At 46.2% G+C, this 25418-nt stretch overlaps 1 protein-coding gene across 6 annotated transcripts in view; it reads right to left on the reverse strand.

Moving 5' to 3' along the window:
• Window positions 1-25418, reverse strand: part of mical2a (microtubule associated monooxygenase, calponin and LIM domain containing 2a) — a 353275-nt gene that overhangs the window by 43984 nt on the left and 283873 nt on the right. For all 6 annotated transcript variants that reach the window (XM_038807962.1, XM_038807967.1, XM_038807966.1 and 3 more), the window contains 3 exons: window positions 23923-25357; window positions 15512-15615; window positions 2836-2928 (listed from right to left, as the gene is read on the reverse strand). In XM_038807962.1, coding sequence (XP_038663890.1) covers window positions 2836-2928; window positions 15512-15615; window positions 23923-25357 — 1632 coding nt within the window. The remainder of the gene's footprint in view (window positions 1-2835; window positions 2929-15511; window positions 15616-23922; window positions 25358-25418) is intronic.

Genomic DNA, 25418 nt, shown 5'->3' on the forward strand with positions numbered 1-25418 from the left:
GTAAAGACTGGGATTTTCCACCCAGCCAAAGGCCCATTTACCTTGGGTGGGACTGGATGATCTCAGCGGCAGGTGGGACTGGAAAATCCTGCCCAATGAGTAGAATGTTTGAGAGCTCTTTTCATCATTGTGGCTTCTATACTTTCTCAATCACTGAATGTGATTGCTGTCTGTTCGGTGAAGTGTTTATCCTGGATTGTGTGTGAAGTGTTTTTTCAACTAAAATTTGTGCCTGCGGTTAAAACAGTGTCACTGTAGCAACACCTGTGTTGGTCAGCAGTTTCTGTTGGACAACACTGGGCAACAACATGGGAACAGACCATTTGTCTCAACTGGTCTGTTTAGACTTCATGTGAGCCTCATCCCCTACTCACCCTCTCGCTGCCTGCCCCAACATCCTTCTGCTCATTTCTCCCTCATTAATGCATCGAACCTCCCCTTAAAAGAATGTGGTATGCAGCTCAACCACTCCATGTGGTAGTGAGTTGACACCACTCTCAATGTAGATCAATTCCTTCTTAACGAGTGTGGTAGTCACCACTAGCCGTATTATATGTATTATGGTAAGACAAGTATAATAGAGGTACATGGGTAAATCCCTGCCTGCTGGCTCCGCCCAGTAGGCAGCGTATAAATGTGTGTGCTCGCCGGTGCTGCAGCCATCCTGGTGGCAGCTGCAGGAGGCACAACGGACGCGATTCTCCACTCCCCACGCCGCATGGGAGAATCGCGGGAGGGCCCGCCGACTAATTTCACGATGCCCTGGCGCCCCCCGCGATTCTCCCACCCCCGGCTCGGAAGAATCGCCGGTCTCCGTTTTTCACGGCGACCGGCGATTCTCCGACCCGGATGGGCCGAGCGGCCTGCCGTTCGCGAACGTTTCACGACGGCGGCAACCACACCTGATTGCTGCCGTCGTGAAATCGCCGTGAGATTCCCGTTTTGGGGCTTGTAGGGGGTCTGGTGGGGAATGAGCACCACGACTGTGCTCGGGAGGGGACAGGCCCGCGATCGGTGCCCACCGATCGTCGGGCCGGTGTCTCAATTGGACGCACTATTTCCCCTCCGCCGCCCCGCAAGATCAAGCCGCCACGTCTTTCGGGGCGGCTGAGGGGAAAGACGGCCACCGCGCATGCGCAGGTTCGAGCTGTCAGCCGTCGTGACGTCAGCCGCGCCTGCGCGGGTTGGAGCCGGCCAACCTGCGCATGCGCGGTTGACATCACATAGGCGCCGCCGTCGTGTCACTCTCGGCGCGTTGCCTGGCGGCTGAGAATAACGGAGCGCCGCTCCTAGTCCCGCCGGGAGGGGAGAATAGGGGGCGAGGAGCGGCCTCCGAGGCCTTCGTGAAACTCGGCCGAGTTCACGACGGCCCTCTCGATTTTTCCCGGGAGCGGAGAATTGCGCCCAACATCTTTGCTCAATAAAGCCTCGATTATTCCACTACTCTCGTCTTTGTGGTAATTGATAGTGCATCGATTAGTGACTGTCTGATTTTTATGTTCCCTTGTGCTGGAGTCATCCAACATCCACATCTTACCGAACATAATCCTTCATAGCTTTACAGGAATTTATCTGGCTACCTCTCAGTCTTCTCAAGAGAAACGCCCCCGAGCCTGTTCAACCAAACTTGAACACCAAGCATTGTAACTAGAGGCAATCTCTGTGGCTATGGAAAACACAGTAGAGGTGATGGTGGTGGTGGTGGCGGTGGTGGTGGTGGTGTGGGGGGGGGGGGGGGGGGTTTAGAAGCTGATTTATTAATAGAATGGGCCTCATCCTTCACTCTTACCCCAGAAGATGTAAGCATGCATTACAAGACAGGTAAACATGCTCATTTGGATCAGGAGGAGACAACCTAATCAAGGTGTACAGACCATCAGGAAATCTTGAAGATCATAGAATTATCATAGAATTTACAGTGCAGAAGGAGGCCATTTGGCCCATCGAGTCTGCACCGGTCCTTTGAAAGAGCACCCTACTTAAATCCATACCTCCACCCAATCCCCGAAACCCAACCTAACCTTTTTTGTCACGAAGGGTAATTTAGCATGGCTGATCCACCTAACCTGCACATCTTTGGACTGTGGGAGGTAACCGGAGGAAACCCACGCAGACACGGGTCTGAAATTAAAACACAAAGTGGTGGAAAAACCCAGCAGGTCTGGCAGCATCTGTGGAGCCAGAAATAGAGTTAACATGTCAAGTCCAATATGACTCTGCTTCAGGATTCAGCACCTGTATAGTGATTGAGAATCAACGTTCTCACCCACTTTCCCTCCCTCGAGTCATCGAGACCAACAGTAACATCTCAAACACCCCGACATGCCCTGTCAGCACCCCCGACCCCACACCAGGACCTGCCAACTCAGCAGTAGACCTGGAGCTGATCCAGACACCTAACCCTAACCCTAACCCTAACCCTAACCCTTCAGCCTGAATCAACTGACATTCTGCAGGAAGATGCCTCAACTTGCTACTCTCTACAAAATTCAGTTCGCTGCCAAGATGTGCTGGTTACTCGTAGGCAACTAACAGTTAACGATCAAAACACCCTGTAGTGTGATCAGTGGATTTTATGATGAGAGACTTTGCAGTTGAATCATCACTTCCAGTGTAATAAAGCTTTTTTTGATTGTTGATGGGATGTGGACGTTGCTACTAACATAATTCTCAAAGTGCATTAGCAGTTTCATAACTCACAGAGCCCCAGTCATATTACTTTACCACACCCCTAGGTCTTCAAACTGTAACCATCCTTTGAGATGCATTCCTCTTCGACTCTCTGCTGTTATTGGCTTTGCCTGAAGGTAATGCTGAATAATTTCTGGACTCTACCTGTGCCCTGTGGAGTCGCTTTACTTCCTCCTGTTTCACCTGCTGCTGAGCAAAACTCTGCATCTTCCTCTTTCTTCTGAAGCTATGACCTTCCTGAAAGAGGCGGAGATAAAACTTGTCAAAATATCAGCGACCAAACGTTCACTTCAACGAACAAAGGCATGAACTCACATTTATACAATACCGTTCACAACCTCAGGATGTTCCAAAGCACTCTGCAAACACCATTCAAAAGTGGAAAACATGGCAGCCAATTTATAAACAACAAGATCCCACCAATAGCAATGTGATGATGGCCAGATCATTGGGTCCAATATTGTTTAATGAGGGTTGAACATCTATAACTCATACTGCATGAGACGGTTTATCTTTTCACCCATTAGCACTCAGTTCTGCAAATAAAGTTAACTCAATCCTAGTTTATGGAACAGCCCATTCAATAGTTAGTGTTATCTCTCATCTGAGGAAATATGAGGTCCAATTAAATTCAGCATTTCTTCTAGTTGTAAGTTTATCAAAAAGGGTCTTGGCTTTCTGGAGACACACTATAAGCCATATAAGAAACATGTAAGACTATCCTTCATATCACAGTGAGTTTGGGCCCACCTATAAAAGCGCACCAAAAACTGCAACCTGTACCAACAAGAAGGACAAGGGCGGTGGACGCATGGGAATACCACCACCTGAACGTTCCCCTCCAAGCCACACACCATCCTGACTTGGAAATATATCACCGTTCCTTCACTGTCGCTGGGTCAAAACCTTGGGACTGCCTTCCTAACAGCACTGTGGGTATACCTACACCAAAGGGACCACAGTGGTTCAAGAAAATGGCTCACCATCACCTTCTCAAGGGCAATTAGGAATGGGCAGTAACGGCTGGCGAAGCCAGTGACGCTCACAGGGTGAAAAGAATTTTTAAAAAAGTAACTTATTTTACATGAAAATGAGTTGGTAATTGTCAGCAGATCTAAATTGGAAGGAAAGACAAACAATAAAACTTTTGTATCAATAGTGTCTTTCAGAACTTTAGGATATTTCAAAGCACTTAACAGCCAATGAAATATTTTTGAAGTTGTAGCCATGCTGGCCACGCAAAATGGACACTGAGCCAAACTAAAATGGAAGACTGCTGGGAAACAGACAGTTTAGCCAGAACAGCAGTCTGCAAAGAGCAGTTTGCATTCTGCAGCAGCAGAAACCAGTTTGGGCTCAGGTGAAAAGACCTTAGCTAGGTGCAAATGGCAAAACGCTTTGCATGCTAATGAGGCCATCAGACTTGAACACCCACACAATAGATACATTTGGTTCTGAATGGACACATTCTAATCAAGACCCAGACATCGAGGCACCAGAAACCTCCAAACAAAAGGACATAAGAAACGCCCCCTCCATCACGGAGACCCCCTCGCATTGGGGAATTAATCCAGTATCGATAAGAAATTGATCCAATAGGTAGAGCCCGCCCGAGAAGAGGGAAGGACAATGGAACCCCTATAAAAGATAGGGACCTCGTGTTGTCCGGTCTGTTAAACCCGTGCTCCGGCTCTGACTGACACCTTGCATCCTGACTCCAGCCGTTGAGCACCAGCCGCCGAAACCGTAAGTTCAACGCTCGCTACGCGATCCAAGCCCACTAGACTCCCAAGTACCAGAACGCTTGCTGAAGGCTGCAGACAAAACCAGGACGAAGGCCTCGTTCTTTGACCTTGCCTGTTCCTGTTAGATAAGTATTCTGTTTGCTTAAGTTTAGTTATAGCTTAGTCTCTTAGTGTGTGCATGAGTATTTATTATAACTGTATAATAAATATTGATCGTTTGAACTTTACTAATCGGTGTATCGTCTTTATTACTTTGAACTTGACCTTGGAATACTTGTGACGTTGCCTATACGGCAACTGGCGACTCCAGAGCTAAATAATTACATAGAACAGAGCCTAGTAGTGTTAAGCACACGTCGAACTCGGAGGCGTGTTAATACACTCCAATAAACGCGTTTTACGCCCATAGTAAAACGTGCAACATTTAGTGGCGACATCCGCCGGGACCCTGTTGTAAGTGGAAACACCACAGTGTCCAGGACCCTGAAATTTGAATTAGAACTCCAAATTGCAGAGAAAGAAAGAGATCACAAGTATTCAAGGTGTTCAAAATAATAAGCGAAATTCGGAAGTGTGTTTTAGTGCATGCGTACTAACAGGGCTGTAAGGTAAAACTGAAAGCTTTTTGTTGCGACAAACTTTCGGTAGTTTTGTGATCGGAAAATAGCGTAAGCCGTACCCTTTTCTCGAAACACCACCCCAGCAACCCCCTGTTCCAAATTCTAAAAAGAGAGTCAGAGGAAATGGCCATGTAGGCAATGGAACGTCTGATGGATCCAGCAAAGTTTGTGGTCGCAGCGACCAGCAGCAGTAGCAGGGTAGGCCAGTGTCCCACGTGGGAGCTGGAACTCCGCAAATATCTGCAGGGAAAGGGATGGCCCCTTTGGAAAGAGTTTTGTGCAAATGAGGAGACAGGTCCCGGGAGTATAGGTCATACTTGGTGGGAGAACCTCTCTCAAATACACAAAAAGAGTTTAGGTAAAGCACGCAAGCCGATGGCGATTGTGTCCTGCTTGGCACAGTTGCGAGGCGCAGAGGAGGTCATCAGGACGCTCCGGGCAGATTTAGAGGAAAGGAACCGAATGAGTAAGGTCGATGTCAGGGACATCGAGAAAGAAAACCTGGAATTAAAAGGGAAGTTGGCAGAGAAGGGTAGAGAGGTGGATGATGCCAAGAGGGCTCACCAGTCTTGTCTAGCTCATCTGAACAGTTCCCAGACCCAGTATGAGAAAGCCTATCAGGACGTGCAACGTGCCGTTCTGATAAGACAGGAATCGGAAAAGCAGGTGGAGGCATTGCAGAGGCAATGTTCCGATCTCAAAGCAGCTTTGAGAGCACTCCACGCTGCAACGACCGAACAAAGACAAAGCACAGTTGACCACGCGAAATGCAGGAAACAGATTGCGGAACTGCAATCTCTGCTTTTGGTGCAGAATGGCTTCCAAAGCACCTTTGGAGCACAGTTAGATGGAGAAAACGCCCCAGATTGGCAGGAATTAAGCGAGACAGCGCAGCGTTATGTTCAGGGAACATGTGCGCCAGCAGCTCAGCAGAAACGACAGGCACCCCAACCCCCCACAGCTCAGATCATAACCGCACCCATGAATCCCGTAACCACACAGAGAAAAGCCGAATCAGAAGGCGCCCCAGACATAACTTACACCACCCCTTTAACAGTAACCCAGCTAAGGGACGCTTGTGAAAAGATCACTCCGTTCCTCCCCACCGCAGACCCCCACCAGTTTTTCGCTAAAGTAAAACAGCAGGCTACCATGTACGGCCTGGATGAGAGAGAGCAGGTTAAGCTCACCGTGCTGAGCTTAGACCAGAGTGTAGTGGCAGCCCTCCCCGACCCACAAAACGTGGCAGGAGGCAGCCTAGAGGAGATGCACACCGCTATTTTAGATGCCATCGGGTACAATAGAGGTGACCCCGTAGAAGGATTGAATAAGTGCAGGCAGAAGAGATCCGAACACCCCACAGCATTCGCAGGAAGGCTGTGGATTCATTTCAGCGCAGTTTTCGGACAGCTAGATAGAGCGCATTTAACCCGCGAAAACATGGTTAAGTGGACGCGCACAATTATCTCACACGCAACAGAAGCAGGACAGAGCGCTTGCAATAGTTACGACCCCTCAGAAGAGGCCCATAACGAAAAATGGGTCCTGAAAAGATTGTCCCGCGCTTGGGAGCAATCGCTTCAGGCAAAAGGAAAAGTTAGATCCCCAGAAGAGGCTCAGGCTGCTGCAGATATCCAAGCAGTCAGAGAGCACCAGAAGCCCGCATGGGTAAATGAAGGCAAGAGCAGCCCACAACAGAAAGGACAGGAATGCTATAACTGTGGACAGTTAGGGCATTGGGCAAAAGAGTGTAATGCACCCCAGCGATCTCAGAGAGGCCAGCAGACAGGCACTCTGAACCGCAACAAGGCAAAACCCATCCACAATGTAACAGTACAGTCAGGACCCACCAATGTGGACGAGACAAACTGACGGTGTTCGGGCTCCCCCACTTGGGTCTGTGACACACTATGGGACTCATCAGGGAGGCCCGTAGTCACGGCAAAAGTCAAAGGGAAGCCCATAGAGTTACTGTGGGACACAGGAGGATCCCGCACCACCATTAACTCCACAACCACGGCACACTCAGACACGTGGCCGACCACCTCCACCATCACACTTAGCGGGTTCACCGGACACTCGCAGCAGGGACATATCACAGCACCCGTAGCGATTCAGCTAGGGAACATTAGCACAAGGCACCCCGTAGTTTTAGTAAATCTTCCCCGGACAGCAGAGCACATCCTGGGGATAGATTTTATGAACGCTCACAGCTTGTCGTTCGACCCAGTGAACCAGTGTGTCTGGCGAATGGCGAGATCAGACAGAGCCCCAGCCACCCTCACAGTAGGAGACTACGCTAATCGGATTAGCGCAGTGGGAGAGTACTCATTCGACCTGACTACGCTCCACACCGACAGACAAATTAAGGCCCTACTAAACAAACACAGGACAGCATTTGCAAGTCACCGTCATGACTGTGGCAGAATGACTGGACAAGTTCATGTTACCGGACAGGACCCCCGACCGCAAAAGCAATATAGATTTCCCCTCGAGGCAGAGGTGGAAATAGAAAAGGTTATAGGCAGCATGTTGGACCAAGGTGTACTGAGAACGGTAGCCTCCACCAACAATGCCCCTATTTGGCCAGTGAGGAAGCCCGATGGATCATGGCGTCTGACCATCGATTATCGGGAACTCAACAAAGTAACCCCCGCAGTAGCCCGAACGGTAGCTACTAGTCCCGAGACCATGCTCAAGCAGGGTCTCAACGCCAAGTACTTCACGGTATTGGACATCAGTAATGGATTCTGGTCAATACCATTGGCAAAAGCGTGCCAATACAAATTCGCATTCACTTTTAAAACTCAGCAGTACACGTGGACATGCCTCCCACAAGGATTCCACAATTCACCCTCCATTTTCCACCGACAGCTGGCAAGTGGATTAGAAAAATTTTCCCGACCCGAATGTCTGGTACAGTATGTAGACGACCTACTACTGCAGACAGACACAAAGGCAGAGCACATTTCGCTTCTGGCCGAACTCCTGGAACTCTTAACTGAAATTGGCTGTAAAGTTAACCCGAAAAAGGCCCAAATATTGGAAAGTAAAGTGATGTATTTGGGATCAGTCATCACGCACGGCAAACGCGAGATCGAATTCAAAAGAATTGATTCGATCGTCAAATTGCCCCTTCCCCAGAATGTATCAGCCCTCCGGTCGTTTTTAGGACTGGTTGGCTATTGTCGGAACCACATAGACGGATTCGCGACAAAAGCCGCCCCACTTTCAGACCTCCTTAAGAAAGGAGCCCCCTGGGAATGGCTTCCGCAGCATACAGGCGCTGTGGAAGAGTTGAAACGAGCCCTTAGTGCAGCACCCGCGCTGCTAGTCCCCGACCAACTTTCACCGTACGCAATAGAGGTAGCGAGCACCGATCTGACCCTCTCGGCCGTGTTGCTTCAGGAACGGCACGAGCAGCTAAGACCAGTGGCTTATGCCTCCCGACTGTTAGACCCGGTAGAACAAGGATTTTCAGCCTGTGAGAGGCACCTCCTTGCTGTCTTCTGGGCAGTGCAGTATTTCTCATACATCACCGGACTAAACCCCATCACCATTCTAACCGAACACACACCCACACAGCTACTACTAGACGGTCGACTGAAGGACGGTTCAGTTAGCCAGATTAGGGCAGCTAGGTGGACCCTACTTTTACAAGGACGGGACATTACAGTGAAACGGACACGCACCCACACATACTTAGCAGACAACCTCCAATACCCCGGACAGCCCCATGACTGTGAAATTGTAGCTCCCCTGCATAACACAGGACCCTTTTTAGCAAAAACACCCCCCAGGAAGATAGGGAACCCAAAACAAAGCCCCCAGCCCACAGACACGTGTGGACCCTTGAGGATTTATGTAGACGGTTCCTCCACAGTTTTAAATGGTGAGCGTATCACAGGATGCGGCATCTATGTAGAGGACGCGCAGGGGCGCGCTCTCGAAGAGATAGCTCTTAAGTTACCAGGTCACTTAGGCGCGCAGGCAGCAGAGCTAGCAGCCATAGCGTACATAGTGGACCACCCCGATTCTTTCCCCAGCCCAGCAGACATATATTCAGACAGCTTATATGTCTGCAATAGCCTGACAGATTTTCTGCCCCTGTGGAGGACACGAGGTTTTGTCTCCGCAGACGGAAAACCCCTTCCATCAGCCCCCTTACTCCAGCATATCCTAGAGAAAGCGAAGGACAGGACCTTTGGCATTATAAAAGTTCGAAGCCACCATAGGTCATCACCCCCTGGGAATGTAAAAGCCGACGCGTTGGCTAAGGCAGGTTCCAGGAGAGGACACTTATGGACCCCCCCAGCTAGCGCACCAGCTAGCGCCCCTGTGAGCGCAGTCCAAGTCTCACAGACTGATATTAAAGATCTCGTGGCCGCACAGAAACAGGACGGAGACCTCAGGGAGGTTTTCAAGGGAAACTTTGTGCCTGCTTACGAGCACTTTAAACACGCACTGACCACACATGAGGGTGTGATCATTAAGGACCAACTTTATGTGGTCCCACAGCAGGACAGGAATCAGATGATTGCCTTGTTCCACGACGGACACGGGCATCAGGGAATTGATGCAACAACGAGGCACCTCAGGCAACTCTGTTGGTGGCCTGATCTCAGGAATGATGTAACGCACTACATTGAGAATTGCCTGATTTGTGCTCAGAATAACCCGGAGAGGTATTCTAAGAAAGCACAACTTCGGCATACTCGCCCAGTTAACGGCCCTTGGACAAACCTCCAGATCGACTTTATAGGTCCATTGCCCCCTTGTCGGAATGGCTATAAATACGTTCTGGTGGTGATAGATACCTTTACCAAGTGGGTAGAGGCATTTCCCTCACGAACAAATACAGCAAAGACAGCTGCAAAGATCCTGACCCACCACATCTTCACGAGATGGGGTTTACCCCGCAGTATCGATTCGGACCAGGGATCTCACTTTACAGGACGGGTCATGAGGAACGTCCTGACAATATTCGGAATCAAACAGAACTTCCACATTGCGTATCATCCACAGTCCAGCGGGATTGTGGAGCGCATGAATCGGACCCTAAAAACTACCCTCAGGAAAATGGTTCAAGAGAACAATTCCACATGGGATTCAGTGCTCCCATTTGCACTTATGTTCATAAGGAACACTGTCTCCACATCGACAGGATACACACCACACACACTCATGACCGGACGCCCTATGAAAGGTACAGAATTCCTTTTAGGACTGGACATGACAAGCCCCGAAGTGACGGCCCTCACACATGAAAAGGCAGTTAAAGATCTAGTTGAGACTGTGAGGTCTGCACAGCTCGCAGCCGCAGTCCAGCTAGGGAAACGCCGACAGCAACGTACTGCCTGTTTCAATAAGACCGTACACACCACAGAATTCCAGGTTGGGCAACAGGTAATGTTATCTGTTTATAACCCCAGCAGTTTTTTGGCTCCAAAATATTCCGGTCCCTACTCAATTTCGGACAAAATTAGCCCCTCCGTTTACAGGATAAAGTATCCTAATGGAAAGACCGCGTGGTTCCATATAAACCAGTTAATGGCTTATGGAACACAGGCCAACCATGCTCACCATGTCCTGCTAGACGCAGCAGAACACTTCACCCCGCCCACCAGAGACACTTTTCCACCATCCCCCTCACAGACCAGTTCATCCACGGACTCGCCCACGACTCCGCCCCCAGACCACAACAGACCACGCCCCGACACGCCCACAAGCTGCCACAGCAGAGACAGTAGGACAGACACTGACTCTGAAGACAGCGACAGCACACAGCCATACAGCCCACACTGCACCAACTACGACCCCGACTCCAGTGACCCCATGGAAGTCACCTACCTCAAATATCCAGAACCACCACCCGACCCCGACTACCCCGACAACACACTCGACGCTACACAATGGCACAGGGACAATTCCTACAGACTTGTCCGCAATGACGAGAGTGACCCCCGGTCACACAACTCCAAAATAGCATGCCTGATCCACACAAGGGTGTGGGATCCGGGAGAGCAGGACGACACGGTGTCTGACTCCCGACACGGCAACCCCTTTGTGACCCTGTTCACAGAGGCAGAATCAAAGTGAGGTGTCCAGATGATGTAAGATAGGAATCGTTTGAGGGAAACGATGTCCTTTCTGATGGAACCTGCACGTATGTTTGTCTTCGTTTTATGTGTGTTTGTCTCAGGATTGTACATTGTTCAGCTGGAGGATGGACATCTTCTTTTCAGCTGAAAAGATTGTGACCACCTCACATACACGTTAGCTTGTCCGCAGATACCTTTGAGAACTTCGGTTTGATTGGAGATCTTTTCCAAAGTTGTAAGGCCACACGCCAAATAGTTTATCTGCAGATATTTCTGAGAACTTCAGTTGTATCCTCTGGTGAACCGACACGGTTCACGACTTGTTCCCTGTTTTCAGAACGGAGCATCTTGGCTCCATTTTTTTTTAGGTGCCCCTCTATTCGGCGAAATAGAGGCTGCAAGTCATGGTCAACATATTCGTACCCGTTTCTTTCCAGGTTACTCAGGCAGTGGACAAACGGCACTGAGGACCCGCCCTGTCTGAGAACCAACCCTTGGTCAGCCAAGCTCGGGTATGGCACAGCACGCCCTACCCGGGGATCCCATCCAACTCATACCCGTAGCGGCCCATACGCAACTCATTCGGATGTTTATTTCCAAGTTTGTTTTCATTTTAGGTTAGGTAGCCCTTCGGCCGCCATCCCACATGCTATTTACATCCGGAAACATTCGGATGGTAAATCAGCAAAGCCTGCGAGACGGCTCGCAGAAGGAAGGATTGTTAGGTGTATGCTGGTCTTTAAATTCGCTTTTTGAAAAAAAAAATGAGGGGAGTCACAGGGTGTGACTTAGCCAGTCATTTTAAAGGGTCAATTGGGTTTTGAAAGACAGATGCACTAACAAGTAAAGGTCTTAAACTGTGTATTGACAGATACTGTGCTTGATCCCAAAGGTTTCAAAGGACGAGACAGAGGTCGAAGCCAGGATTGTCAATACCGGAGGAAGAAGGAAGAGAAAGAAGAAGAACAGCAAAATGATGGAAGCCCACTTATTACTGTTTAATGTCATATGTATATGTGTGGAAACAAGACACGTTTCCCCCACAACCCCCACCGTAAATGTTAGTACAACAAACCCCCAGTGCTCAGCTCTGATCAGCGAGGTTCAGACCTGGTGTACTAAATTCATGACGTGGTACTCCATGTCCTACATAATCGAATCACTGTTGGTGATCGCGATCCTCATCATCCTAGTGCAGACCCTCAGGTTGAGGAAATGGAAGAGGAGAGCCTCTCGTTCCAGCACCTCACCCATCTATAGAGTGCAATCCCCCATCTTCGGATTCCACCAAACCCCTCAACCCCTCACTGATTACAACACTCTGTAAATAAAATTCAGCCATGTATTATATTGTTCCATACTCGACTGCCGAGTTGGGAAGTGTGATGTTGTGGTGTGAATGGTTAAGGTTTTAGAGTGATTAAATGTTTAAGTTAAGGTTAAGGTTAATAGTGATAGGTAGAGGTTCCCAGTTGTAGTAATGCATGTCCCTTTGACATAGGGCCAAGTAGAAATGTTAGTTAAAATTTTTTTTCTCTTCTTCCCATAGTTTAGAACAGAGTAGAACAGGAACTGGCAAGAGGTCAGAACACAAGGAAGGCAAAGTACATAGGTGATCCTTCACAATAGTATGATTGTGAGGATCACAAGGAGGGAATGTAGCCATGCTGGCCACGCAAAATGGACACTGAGCCAAACTAAAATGGAAGACTGCTGGGAAACAGACAGTTTAGCCAGAACAGCAGTCTGCAAAGAGCAGTTTGCATTCTGCAGCAGCAGAAACCAGTTTGGGCTCAGGTGAAAAGACCTTAGCTAGGTGCAAATGGCAAAACGCTTTGCATGCTAATGAGGCCATCAGACTTGAACACCCACACAATAGATACATTTGGTTCTGAATGGACACATTCTAATCAAGACCCAGACATCGAGGCACCAGAAACCTCCAAACAAAAGGACATAAGAAACGCCCCCTCCATCACGGAGACCCCCTCGCATTGGGGAATTAATCCAGTATCGATAAGAAATTGATCCAATAGGTAGAGCCCGCCCGAGAAGAGGGAAGGACAATGGAACCCCTATAAAAGATAGGGACCTCGTGTTGTCCGGTCTGTTAAACCCGTGCTCCGGCTCTGACTGACACCTTGCATCCTGACTCCAGCCGTTGAGCACCAGCCGCCGAAACCGTAAGTTCAACGCTCGCTACGCGATCCAAGCCCACTAGACTCCCAAGTACCAGAACGCTTGCTGAAGGCTGCAGACAAAACCAGGACGAAGGCCTCGTTCTTTGACCTTGCCTGTTCCTGTTAGATAAGTATTCTGTTTGCTTAAGTTTAGTTATAGCTTAGTCTCTTAGTGTGTGCATGAGTATTTATTATAACTGTATAATAAATATTGATCGTTTGAACTTTACTAATCGGTGTATCGTCTTTATTACTTTGAACTTGACCTTGGAATACTTGTGACGTTGCCTATACGGCAACTGGCGACTCCAGAGCTAAATAATTACATAGAACAGAGCCTAGTAGTGTTAAGCACACGTCGAACTCGGAGGCGTGTTAATACACTCCAATAAACGCGTTTTACGCCCATAGTAAAACGTGCAACAAAGTGTAGTCAGTGATATAGTATAGGAAACACTGTAACCAATTGTGTATGGTAAGCTTCCATGAGAGCATTGTGATACTGACCAGTTAAGCTGTTTTATATTATTGATGTTCGTTGGGGGATACATTTTGAAGAGGGCACTGGGAAAAACTCCCCTGCTCTTCATCGTAATAGTGCCATGTGTTTTTTCTTTAGGTCCACATGAGAGGTGTGTTTCACTCAGAGAAGCAGAAAATAGGCAGCTTACATTGGCAGGTGGAGACAGAAATCCATCAGAATGATATCAATTTCTCAATCCAGATGCTTTACAATTGGTGCCTCATATTAGTAAACCCAGAATTAAAAAAGATAGGTAACCAAATAAATTCTAAGGTTGGAGACATTTCTGGTAGGAAACAATTGAAACTCAGATAAGATATGTTCAATTTGTATCAACCTTGATTCGACCACAATTGGGTGCAGTTCTGGGGGGCGATTCTCCGAGTCCCGCGCTGGGCCGGAGAATCGCCGCAACCGCGCCACGACACCCTGACGCCGGCGCGCGAATCTCCGAGGTGCGGATAATTGCCGCTATTTACGCCGGTGCATTTGACGTGGGGCCGCCGATTCTCCGGCCCGAATGGGCCGAGCGGCCGCTCAGATACGACAGAGTCCCGCCGGCACTGATCACTCCCGGTTGCTGCTGGCGGGAACTCTGTACGAAGGGTCGGGGGCGGCCTGTGGGGCAGGGGAAAGCGCTCCTTCACCGGGGGGGGGAGGGGCCTCCGATGGGGTCTGGCCCGGGATCGGGGCCCACTGATCGGTGGGCCGGCCTCTCCCCCCCCCCCACTCTTGGCCTACTTTGTTGCGCAGCTGCCCCTTGAATCCCCATGCAATGTTGCGTCGGGGCCGGCCGCTGAAGAAGTCCCCCGCGCATGCGCTGGTTGGCGCGGCGCTCATTTGGCGGTGGGAAGGGAGGGCTGGAGCGGCGTGAACTGTTCCAGCGCCGTGCTGGCCCCCTGTGGGGGACAAAACCGGTCGTCCCCGTGCCCGTTTCACGCCGTCGTGAAACGTGACGCCGTTCACGATGATGCGAACACTTCGTCTCCATTTTGGAGATTCACCCCCTGGTCTTTGTCTTACATAAAAGTATAAACTGACAGAGTTACAGGGATCTTACCAGAGCTGAGATATCTTTCAGGAAAGATTGAATAGGCTGGGGTTCTTTATTCTAGAAATTAGAATTGTGACGGGCTTAACTGGGAAGATATAGAGACACGTGGGTGAGATGCAAGAAAAAACCATACCTTGCAAGTTTTCCTCCAAGTCACACATGAAAAATATCATCGTTGCTTCCCTGTCGCTGGGCCAACAATCCTGGAAGAGCCTGCCTAACAGCATTGTGGGTGTATGTACACCACCTGGACTGCAGTGGTTCAAGATGGCGGCACACCACCGCCGTCTCAAAGCCAATTTGAGGTTAGTAATTAATGCTGACCTTGCCGACAATACTCCCAACCCAGGAAGAGATAAAATTTAAACTAACGGCCAATATAAATATGATATTCACTCGTAAATCCAATTGGACTTTCAAGAGAAATGTCTTTACCCAGACACAAGGTAAAATGTGATGTGGAGTAACCTGTTGGATGATTTTTTTCTCTTCCCATTTAGGTAAAGTTTACTTCAGATAGCTTAAACCTTTACCGTCCTGGATTTCACAGTCTAACAGTAAGCACGGCATGTAAATATTGGAACTAGATAGCATTACCCTTGCCCGTTGCGATAATGGGGACGTCTCCACGGATGATTCATCACTCGTTGACTCGGATTCACTGTCACTATCGTGGGTGAAGGTTTTCAGATCCCTAGAACCTTAAAGGAAGATAACGAGAAAGGCACTGTTCAGCTCTGTGTTTGTCAACAGCCTGACTGCGTGTCACTCAACATTTCATTTGTGAAAATTAATGTAAACAGTATTCCTTTTTCCCCTGCCCTTCGCTCCATACACCCTTCCCTGGGCTCTTGTAGTTTTTACTTGGACAACACTAACTTATATTTATATAGCACCTCTAATGCAGTAGGAATGTCCCAGGGTGCTTCATGGGAACATTTCAAACAAGATTTGACACCTAAACACAAAAGGAAATATAGGGACAAGTGACCAAAAGTTTTGTCAATGAGATAGATTCAAGGATCATCTTAAAGGAGGAAAAATAATGGAAAAATAATGGAAAGACAGAGTGGCTCAGAGAGAACTTTTCTTTCTAGTGTGAGCGTCACTGTCAATGCCAGTATCTATTGCCCATCTGTAATTGAGTTGGCGAAGATGGAGACACCTTCTTGAACCGCAGTCCGTTTGGTGAAGGTACACCCACAATGATGTTAGATTCTAGGATTTTGACCGAGCAACAGTCGAGGAACGGCAATATATCAAGTTAGGATGGTGGTATAACTTGGAGGTGAATTTGAAGGTGGTGGTGTTCCTTTGTATCTGCTGCCCTTGTTTTTACAGGTGGTAAAGGTTCCAAAGTGCTGTCAAAGGATGCTTGGCGAGTTACTGCAGTGTATCTTGTAGATGGTACATACTGTGCATTGGTGGTGGAGGGAGTAGACGTTGAAGGTGGTGGATGGGATGCCAATCAAATGGGCTTCTTTGTCATGGATGGTGCTGAACTTCTGCGTGTTGTTGGAGCTGCACTCATCCAGGCAAGTGGAGAGTATTCCATCACACTCCTGACTTGTACTTTGTAGAAGACGGGCAGAGTTTGGGGAGTCAGGAGGTGAGTTACACATCATAGAATTCCCTGCCTCTGATCTGTTCGTATAGCTGCAGTTATTATTCTCTAGTTAAGCATCTGGTCAATGGTAACCTTCAGGTTGTCGATGGTGGTTGGTGGGAGTTCAGCAATGCCACTGAATATCGAAGCAAGATGGTTAAATCCTTGCTTGTTGGAAATGGTCATTGCCCGGCACTTCTGTGGTGCGAACGTTACTTGCCACATGTCAGCCCAAGCTTCGATAGTGTCCAGGTCTTCATACATTTGGACATCAACTGCTTCATTATCTGAGGAATTGTGAATGATACTGAACATTGTGCAGTCATCTGACCTTATGATGAAGGGAAGGACATTGATGAAGCAGTTGAAGGTGGCTGGGCCTAGGCCATGATCCTCAGGAACCCCTGATGCGATGTCTTGGCAATGAGATGATTAGCTTAAAACAATTGTAACCATCTTCTTTTGTGCTAGGTATGATTCCAACCAGTGGAGAGTTTGACCCATGATTCTCCTTAATGCTAGGGCTCCTTCATGTCACCCTCAGTCAAATGCTGCCTTGATGGCAAGGACAGTCACTCTCAACTCACTTCTTGAATTAAGTTCTTTTGACCATGTTTGGCCCAAGGCTTATATCAGGAGCCAAGTGGCCCTGGGGGAACGCAAACTGAACATTGGTCAGCAGGTTATTACTGAGTAAGTGCTGCTTGAAAGCATTATCGAGATACCTTCTATTATTTTATTGATGATTGACAGAAAGCAGCAACTGGCCATTGTCCTGCTTTATGTGGACTGAACATATCTGGACAGTTTTCCACATCACTTGGTCGGGTGGCACAGCTACCTCACGCTGCCTCACAGCGCCAGGGACCGAGGTTCGATTCCAATCTCAGGTGACACTCTCATTCTTCCTGTGTGTGCGTGGGTTTCCTCTGGGTGCTTTGGTTTCCTCCCACAGTCCAAAGATGTGTAGATTAGCTGCATTGGCTATGCTAAATTTTCCCTAGCTGGGGTTACAGGAATAGGGTAGAGCGGTGGATTGAGCCCAGTTATGGTGCTCTTTCAGAGGATGGGTGCAGACTCGATGGGTTGAATGGCACTGTAGGGATTCTATGATATGCCAGTATTGTGGTTATACTGGAACAGTGTGACTAGTTTGGGATGACAAGTTTTCAGTACTGCAGTATGTCGTCAGACCCATAACCTTTACTATAACCAGTGCCTTCAGGATGGATCAAAATCCTGGAGCTTCCTCCCCAGCAGCACTGTGGGTGAACCTGCACAAAATGGACTTCAGCTGTTCAAGGAGGCAGCTCATCACCACCTTCTCAAGGGGTGTCAGTGACGGCCTCGTCAGCAATGCCCAAATCTCATTGAAGAATAAAACAAGATAAAAGCAAATTTGGTGGATGCTGGAATCTGAAACCAAAGAGAAAATGCTGGAAAATCTCAGCAATTCTGGCAGCATCTGTAGGGAGAGAAAAGTGCTAACGTTTCGAGTCCAGTTGACCCTTTGTCAAAGCATGGTGCGACAATAGTTAACTGAGTAATCTAAACTATGGGACTCAGTGAAGCGATCAGATTTGACAAAGGGTCATCTGGACTCGAAACATCAGCTCTTTCCTCTCCCTACAGACGCTGCCAGACCTGCTGAGATTTTTCAGCATTTTCTCTTTGGTGGAAGAATAAAACAAATTAGCTGAGGAGGAAATAATTGCAGCACTCCAGGAAAATGACAAGAGAGTGGGACAATGTGAGATACTTCTGTAGAGTAATAGCACAGACTCGAGGGGTTGAATGGTCTCTTACATTGTAAACATTGTCTGATTTTATAATTCTACATTTAGTTATCAGGATCAGGGTATAAAAGTTTAATTGATGCTTTGGTAAGAAAATGCTGATCACAATGTAAGGTTCAGGTTCTAGATCATCCACTAGCATTGATTTTCCAAAGGATTATTTATAGCTACAAAACAAAGCACATCAGGTATAGAGTGCATTGGATGTATAATAGATACATTAATGTTATTTCTTACTAAAAGTGGTGTTATGAACGTAATTTTTCCAAATATAAATTTAGTGTACTCAACCCTTTTTTTTCCAATTAAAAGGCAATTTAGCTTGGCAAATCCACCTATGCTGCACATCTTTGTTGCTTTGTGGGGGTGAGACCCAATCGGTCATGGGGAGAATGTGCAAACTCCACACAGTCAGTGACCCGGGGTCGGGATCGAACCCGGTTCCTCAGCGGCGAGAGGCAGCAGTGCTAACCACTGTGCCAACATACCACCCCGTGAACATCCTTTTAAGTTGAATTCATATATATAATTGTGTGTTAAGAAAGGTAAAATGGTTTCAATTTCATTTTGGTTTTGTTTCTGAACCTTTGTGCCTAGGAGTCTGGATAGACTTGCAGCTAAAAGGTTTCAGGCCTCTTGGACTTTATTGTATATCTACATTTCTAATGAAGTTCTACAATACCTGAAGTTTAAGAGTTGGTTTAAAATGGGTTGAAAGTTAAGTGATTCTGAAAACAAAACACAAAGTATAAAAGCTTTACTGCCAACAGTGATCCAGTAACAAAGACACAGAAATGACAGGAGATGAGAGTGTGTGTGTGTCAGAAAGAATACAAGGATTTGAAGCAATCGGAGAAGGAAATCTATAAAGCTGGTGCGACAATAGTTAACTGAATAATCCAAACTATGGAACTGAATGAAGATCAGCTTAGCAGAAGTGCTACTGAAAATGGGTTTAGATAACTCATTTGTTTACTCTGCAGTTGATGAAACAGCAGGTTTACAGTGCAGTTTTGGGGTGTCTTGGGGAGAGATAGTGGTTCAGGGAGAGCATCGAGTGAATGTTCAGGAATTCACAGAAAGCAAACCTTTTGCAGCTGTGCCAGCCCCAAGCAAGAAGCCTTTGTGTCAAGCTAGTGGTAACTTTTCACTGGTTTATGTGCATGTAAAGATATTGCTGCAGAATACAAGAATTTGAAGGGGGAATTTAAATTATCATCTTGTGTTTTATTTGAGATCTTTCCAACATTTTTGGCTGATGTAATATAGTTCACTTGTTTTAATAAATATTTTATTATTTGTATTAAAAGCTCATAGCAGACTCCTGTGAATTTGTTCAATAACGTTTCTCTATGGTTTCCGAAATAAAGGTTAGGATCAATCAAGCCAGGTTTCACTCTGGGGATCTGATTTGTCCAGCATTAGCAACAGCTGGGATGGTAACACTAGTATTGTAGTCATTAACCACCTTCACACTTTTTGTTTGACACTCCAATTTCTGTGTTATACTTCAAAGACTAAATAAAGAATTCTCCAGGAACATAAAACACTGCAGCCTGCATATCTACACCTGTTTGGGCAACATGTATGTAGACACCAGTATTTACCCAGCAGCAATTATGCTTTCTGGCCTTGAAGTGACACAACTTTGCCTTCTCAACTGAATAATACATAGTAACCTCCTGAATTTAACAAACAGTGTGTAAAACAATGGATAAATAGAACACCACAATGTGACAATGTGCTTCTGTAGTTTGATACCCAAAAGTTGGGCATTCTCCCTTTATTTGATGTATCCGTAACAAATTCCTAGTTTCACATTCATAGTGGATATTGCCCAGATAAACAAGTCATGCTGGAATTACACACTCCTTCCAGTACTGGCATTGCAGCACCTCCACTGAATGGTGTGGGGGTGAGAATGTAATTACAGTGTGACAGGTTAATTTACAGTGCCTATTTTCAATATAAATATGAGTTGCATTAAGAATAGAACAAGTTGGCAGGAAATACATGCAAAATTATTATAGAATAATAGAGCTATGAAAGAGGCCATTTTGGCTATTGAGCGCTTTGAAAGAGTTCTTCAAACCCCAACTTTTCCCTCAATGCCTTGCAAATCTTTCCTTTCAAGTATCTAAAATCTGTATTAATATGTGTGTATATATATATATATATTATATGTATGTATACATGTGAATACATGTGTCCATGTATGTATATATACGTGTGTATGTGTGCATAAATAATGTGTGTATATGAGTTATTAATGTTTTCTTCAGTATATATGTGTGGATATATGTGTGTATGTCTGGATGTGTTTGCATATGTATCTGTATATATGTGAGTGTGTATATATATATATATATATATGTGTGTGTGTGTGTGTATGTGTGTTTTTATGTGCCCCTATGTGTCTGTGTGTATACCTGGTACACTGGCTTTGTGCGATAGTGTAAAGTTGTGTTAGCAAGTCAGCAAGAGGTTTACATTTCTCCCATTTTTTACTTCTGGTGAAGATCAACAATTGACCATTTCACACTGCTGCACAAAGCTAAGATGAATCCTGCTGGGATTCTGACTTGCTCAAATATAAAAATCACATGTATTAATACTTTCAGGAAAATGGTGTGAGCTTCTCTGTACAGTTAATCCATGTTGTTTCAAACAAAATAGCCTTTGGCACTTTATTTGGGAAGCATATTTACACTGTCAACATCTGTTAGATGTAAAACAATTGGCGTCATATTGTCTAGTTACATGTCAAAATAAAAATTTCAAAAGGATATCAGATAAGAAAGGTACGTGGAAGAAAACATTAATAACCCACTACCACACAACTCAAGGTAACAACATAAATATTCATAATTATCCTGTTACTAACCTATTGAGGATCCATATTGAGGATCAAGTACTTGATTGTGGGCAGAGTTATTTGTTGTTTGGCGTGAGGAATAAACAATAAGAATAAGTGTGTAAAGACAGGTTTACAACGTGGATACCCAGAACTGAGAGGTTATAACAATCAGGATTCAAAAGGTGGAGTCTCTTTCCTCGAGGACCTGCTTGAGGTCTATAAAGTTATGAAGGGTTTCGATAGGGTAGACATAGAGAAAACATTTTCCTGAGTCCAAAATTAGGGGCCATCAATTTAAAGCAGTCACTGATGAAATGAAAAAATGAAAATCGCTTATTGTCACGAGTAGGCTTCAATGAAGTTCCTGTGAAAAGCCCCTAATCGCCACATTCCGGCGCCTGTCCGGGGAGGCTGGTACGGGAATCAAACCGTGCTGCTGGCCTGCTTGGTCTGCTTTAAAAGCCAGCGATTTAGCCTTGTGAGCTAAACCAGCCCCTAAATCCAGTGCTCAGGAGAAACTTCTTTACCCAGAGAGTGGTGAGGATGTGGAACCCACAACTAAAGGGAGTGGTTGAGGAGAATAGTATAGATGCATTTAAGGGAAATTTAGATAAGTATATCAGGGAGAATGGAATAGAAAGATGGTTGGAAACGCGCTAATGTAGAGTATATTACCAGCATGCACCAATTGGATCAAACAGCCTGTTTCTGCACTGAACATTCTATGTAATAATGCTTTGATGGCGTGTCTTGTGATACTGCCATTCTGAAAAATGTAACACCACTTTCCAAACTGAATTTCAAATAAACCCTGGCAATTTGTACATTCAGTTTTATCTTCCTGTGTTCAGCCCCAAACGGAAAAATCTTTCATCATTTCGGCTGTCAATGAAAAGTAGAGGTTTATTTCTATTACACATCAACAGCGAAAACCAAGCCACCTTTGGACTGAAAGATAACTGGAAAGAAATATAAACTACAAAAGAGAGAAAATTAATGTTTGGTCAGGATTGAACCCGAGCTCCAAGTCAGAAGGTTATGGATTTTGGCTCCACTCATTGCAACGATTTCCATTTGTAGGAGGGTCAGTAACCAGGGGACACAGTTTGCAGGTAATTAGCAAAAGAACGAGGGAGGAGGTGGGGAGAGTTTTTTTTAAACACAGTTACTTGTTAAGATCAAGAATGCACTGCAAGGTCAATGGAAGTTCCCATACAAAAGGGAACTGGGCAAATATTTGAAGATGAAAAATTGGCAGGGTCGTGCGGAAAAGCAGGGGAGTACGACTGATTGGATAGAAGATCTGTCACAGACATGATGGACCAAATAGTCTCCTCTGTGTAAGATTTTAAGATTCTATGATACCTTATATTCTTGAATCATCCTAAATACTTCAATTAGATCAGGGTAGCACGGTGATGAAGTGATTAGCACTGCTGCCTGACAGCGCCGAGGACCTGGGTTCAATCCAGCCCTGGGTCACTATCCGTGTGGCCTTCGTACATTCTCCCATGTCTGCGTGGGTCTCACCCCACAATCCAAAAAGATGTGCAGGGTAGGTGGATTGCCATGCTAAATTGCCCCTTAATTGGAAAAAATAATAATTGGCGGCTCTAAATTTAAAAAAAAAGATCATCTTTAATCCTCTATATTTAAGGGGATGCCAGCTTTGTCTCTGCAACCTGCCCTCATACCGTAACCCTTTAGCCCAGGCGTACTTCTAATAAATCATCATGCCCTCCAACACCAATAAATTCCTTCCTGAGGTACAGTGCCTTAGCCCAGTTATTCCAGTACAGCTACAACTGGCACCTATCCAACAATGTGGGCAATTGCTAAGGTATGTCTTATCAGTGAAGTGCAGGACAAATCTAATAAGCACCCCATCACCATTCTCTCAATCATCAGGAAAATGATGGAAGGTGTCATCCACAGCACTATCACAGTGGCAGCAATGTTTACTATATATAAGATGTACTCCAGCAACTCACCAAGGCTCCTTTGACAGCACTTTCAAACATATCACTTTGTTCTTCTGGAGGGCAAAGGGCAGCTGATACATGGGAACAACACCACCTGAAGGTTCTCCATTCAAGCCACTCAGCATCCTGACTTAGAAATATATCGCTGTTCCTTCATTGCCATTGGGTCAAAATCTTGGAACTCCCTCCCTAACAGCACTGTGGGTGTACCTACACCACATGGACTGCAGCGGTTAAAGAAGGTGAATCATCGTCACGTTCTTAGGGGCAATATGGGATGGGCAAAAAATGCCAGTCCAGCCAGTTACATCCACATTCCATAAGATAATTTAAAAAGTACTGAGTACAATACCTCAGGTGTGTCCTAACCAAGTGTTCTTTCCGATATTTTCTGTTTTTCAGATTTCCAGTGTCCGCAATATATTACTTGTTTTTCAATGTTAATTAAATAAACATTATGGGAGGGATGCCAAGAAACCCACCGATGTGAACACCTAGGAGATCTAGCCCCATGTATTATGAATATAATGTATATTATTGTAGTATGACTTCCATCCCTTTGTAATCCCCTTGAGATAAATGCTATGACTATTCCATTGCATTTCACTTGAAGTCATTTTGTACCTGTCCAGCAAATTTTAGTGAATTCTGAAACAGCACTGCTAAATTTCTCTGCTCCTCCACATTCCTAACATCTCGCCATTAACGTATCCTTCTTAGATCCCAAATTTATTATTTTGACAAAAAAGAAAGCAATGCATGGGTACCTGGGCACTCCTTAGAATCCTGCAGCTCAGAAGAACTTGGGGCAGTGTATACACTTGGCAGAGATGCCTTCATCTCTTTGTTCCTAAGACTCTTCTTCTTCAAACTGGCCAAAAGTCTCCAGATGTCATTCCTTGATCTAGCCGCCATGGCGTCATCCACTGCCAAGAGTGGCTTCTCATTATTCTCAGCTTTTGGGCTCCCCAGTCTCAGTGAAGAAAATAGTGCACTGTTCCTCTGGATGTAGGATTTGAGTTCAGGCTTTACCTGACCAGAATTGCTACACTTTAATGAAACATTTTCCCTCAAAGCTGGATTCTTCTCCTTCTCCACTGTGTTACGGTGCTGGTTTTCACTCTCAATGATCTTGTTGGACTCTTTGTTTGCACTGTGTGCTCTGTTGTGAAATTCTCCATGGGCTGGTTTGCAGGGAGGCGTTGAAGATGTGCCTTTGTGCTGATCTGGAGGAGTAGAAAGTGGCAGAATCAAACTCGGTTGTTTGGTATCCTGCGAGGACAAAGTTGCTCCTTGTGTGAAACTGGGGAACATACTGAGAGAAAAACCGTGGAAAGAATGATTTGAAAAAGGCCTGGCCCATCTTGCCTTTGGTTTCCTTTCCTGAGTCTGTTCCACATTGTCTGGTGGCGCTGAATTTTTGTTATCAGGAAAAGACCTTCGAAACGCATTGACTAAGTAGCTCAGTGGAGATTTGGGAGAGTCACTACCTGAAGAGTTATCACTAGGTGAAGCATATTCTGCATTGGGAGCCACTGGTGGACTGAGCTGGTCTGAGTTTGTTGAAATGCGTGGTTGAGTTAAAACTGAAGATTTAGTCTTGGGCTCACTTGATTTCCTTGGGTCACACTTTGGAAGATAGATCTCTCCGGCAGTGTCCTCAATTTCTTTGACTTCCTTAGGCTCCTGCAGCTCCTCTACGGTTGCTTTACTTGTGGATGGAGAGTTCAAATCCAGTGACTCTGATAGTTGAGTGGGCGAATGGGCCATTCTCTTTGCTGAACTATGTGATTGTCTTTTCAACAATGATAGCTTTTGTAGAATTGAATCTCCCACCCGTACAGCACCCGGTAAAGTAAGATTTGAATGAGGAGCCCGTTTGGTCCCTTGACCTGACGAGGTGGAGGTTTCTGGAAATAGTGTGTCCTCATCCTTTGTAATCTGGTTGTTTCTGATGTGTGAGCCAGACTCAATCCTCTCTCCTCCCTTCTCTGAGTCACTGTTACCCCAAATGGACAATTTGTGGACTTCCCTGGTTGAATGAGACGTTTGAGGCTGATGGAGCTGTCTGTTGCTGGTTGGGTGAGATTGAGACACTGCAACGGAGAGCTTTGAAATTGCGACAGCTTTCCGTTGCCACCCTGATCTGTTTGGTACAGAATACCCTCTTGTCAGGTGACTCGGGCTGCGAACAGAGGGAGCCTAAGAGAAAAAAAATAATGAAAATCAGTATTCCACAAAACTAGCTTTTCCTGCTCTAGCT

Source organism: Scyliorhinus canicula, chromosome 9 (genome assembly GCF_902713615.1).
Source record: "Scyliorhinus canicula chromosome 9, sScyCan1.1, whole genome shotgun sequence".
NCBI lineage: Eukaryota > Metazoa > Chordata > Chondrichthyes > Carcharhiniformes > Scyliorhinidae > Scyliorhinus > Scyliorhinus canicula.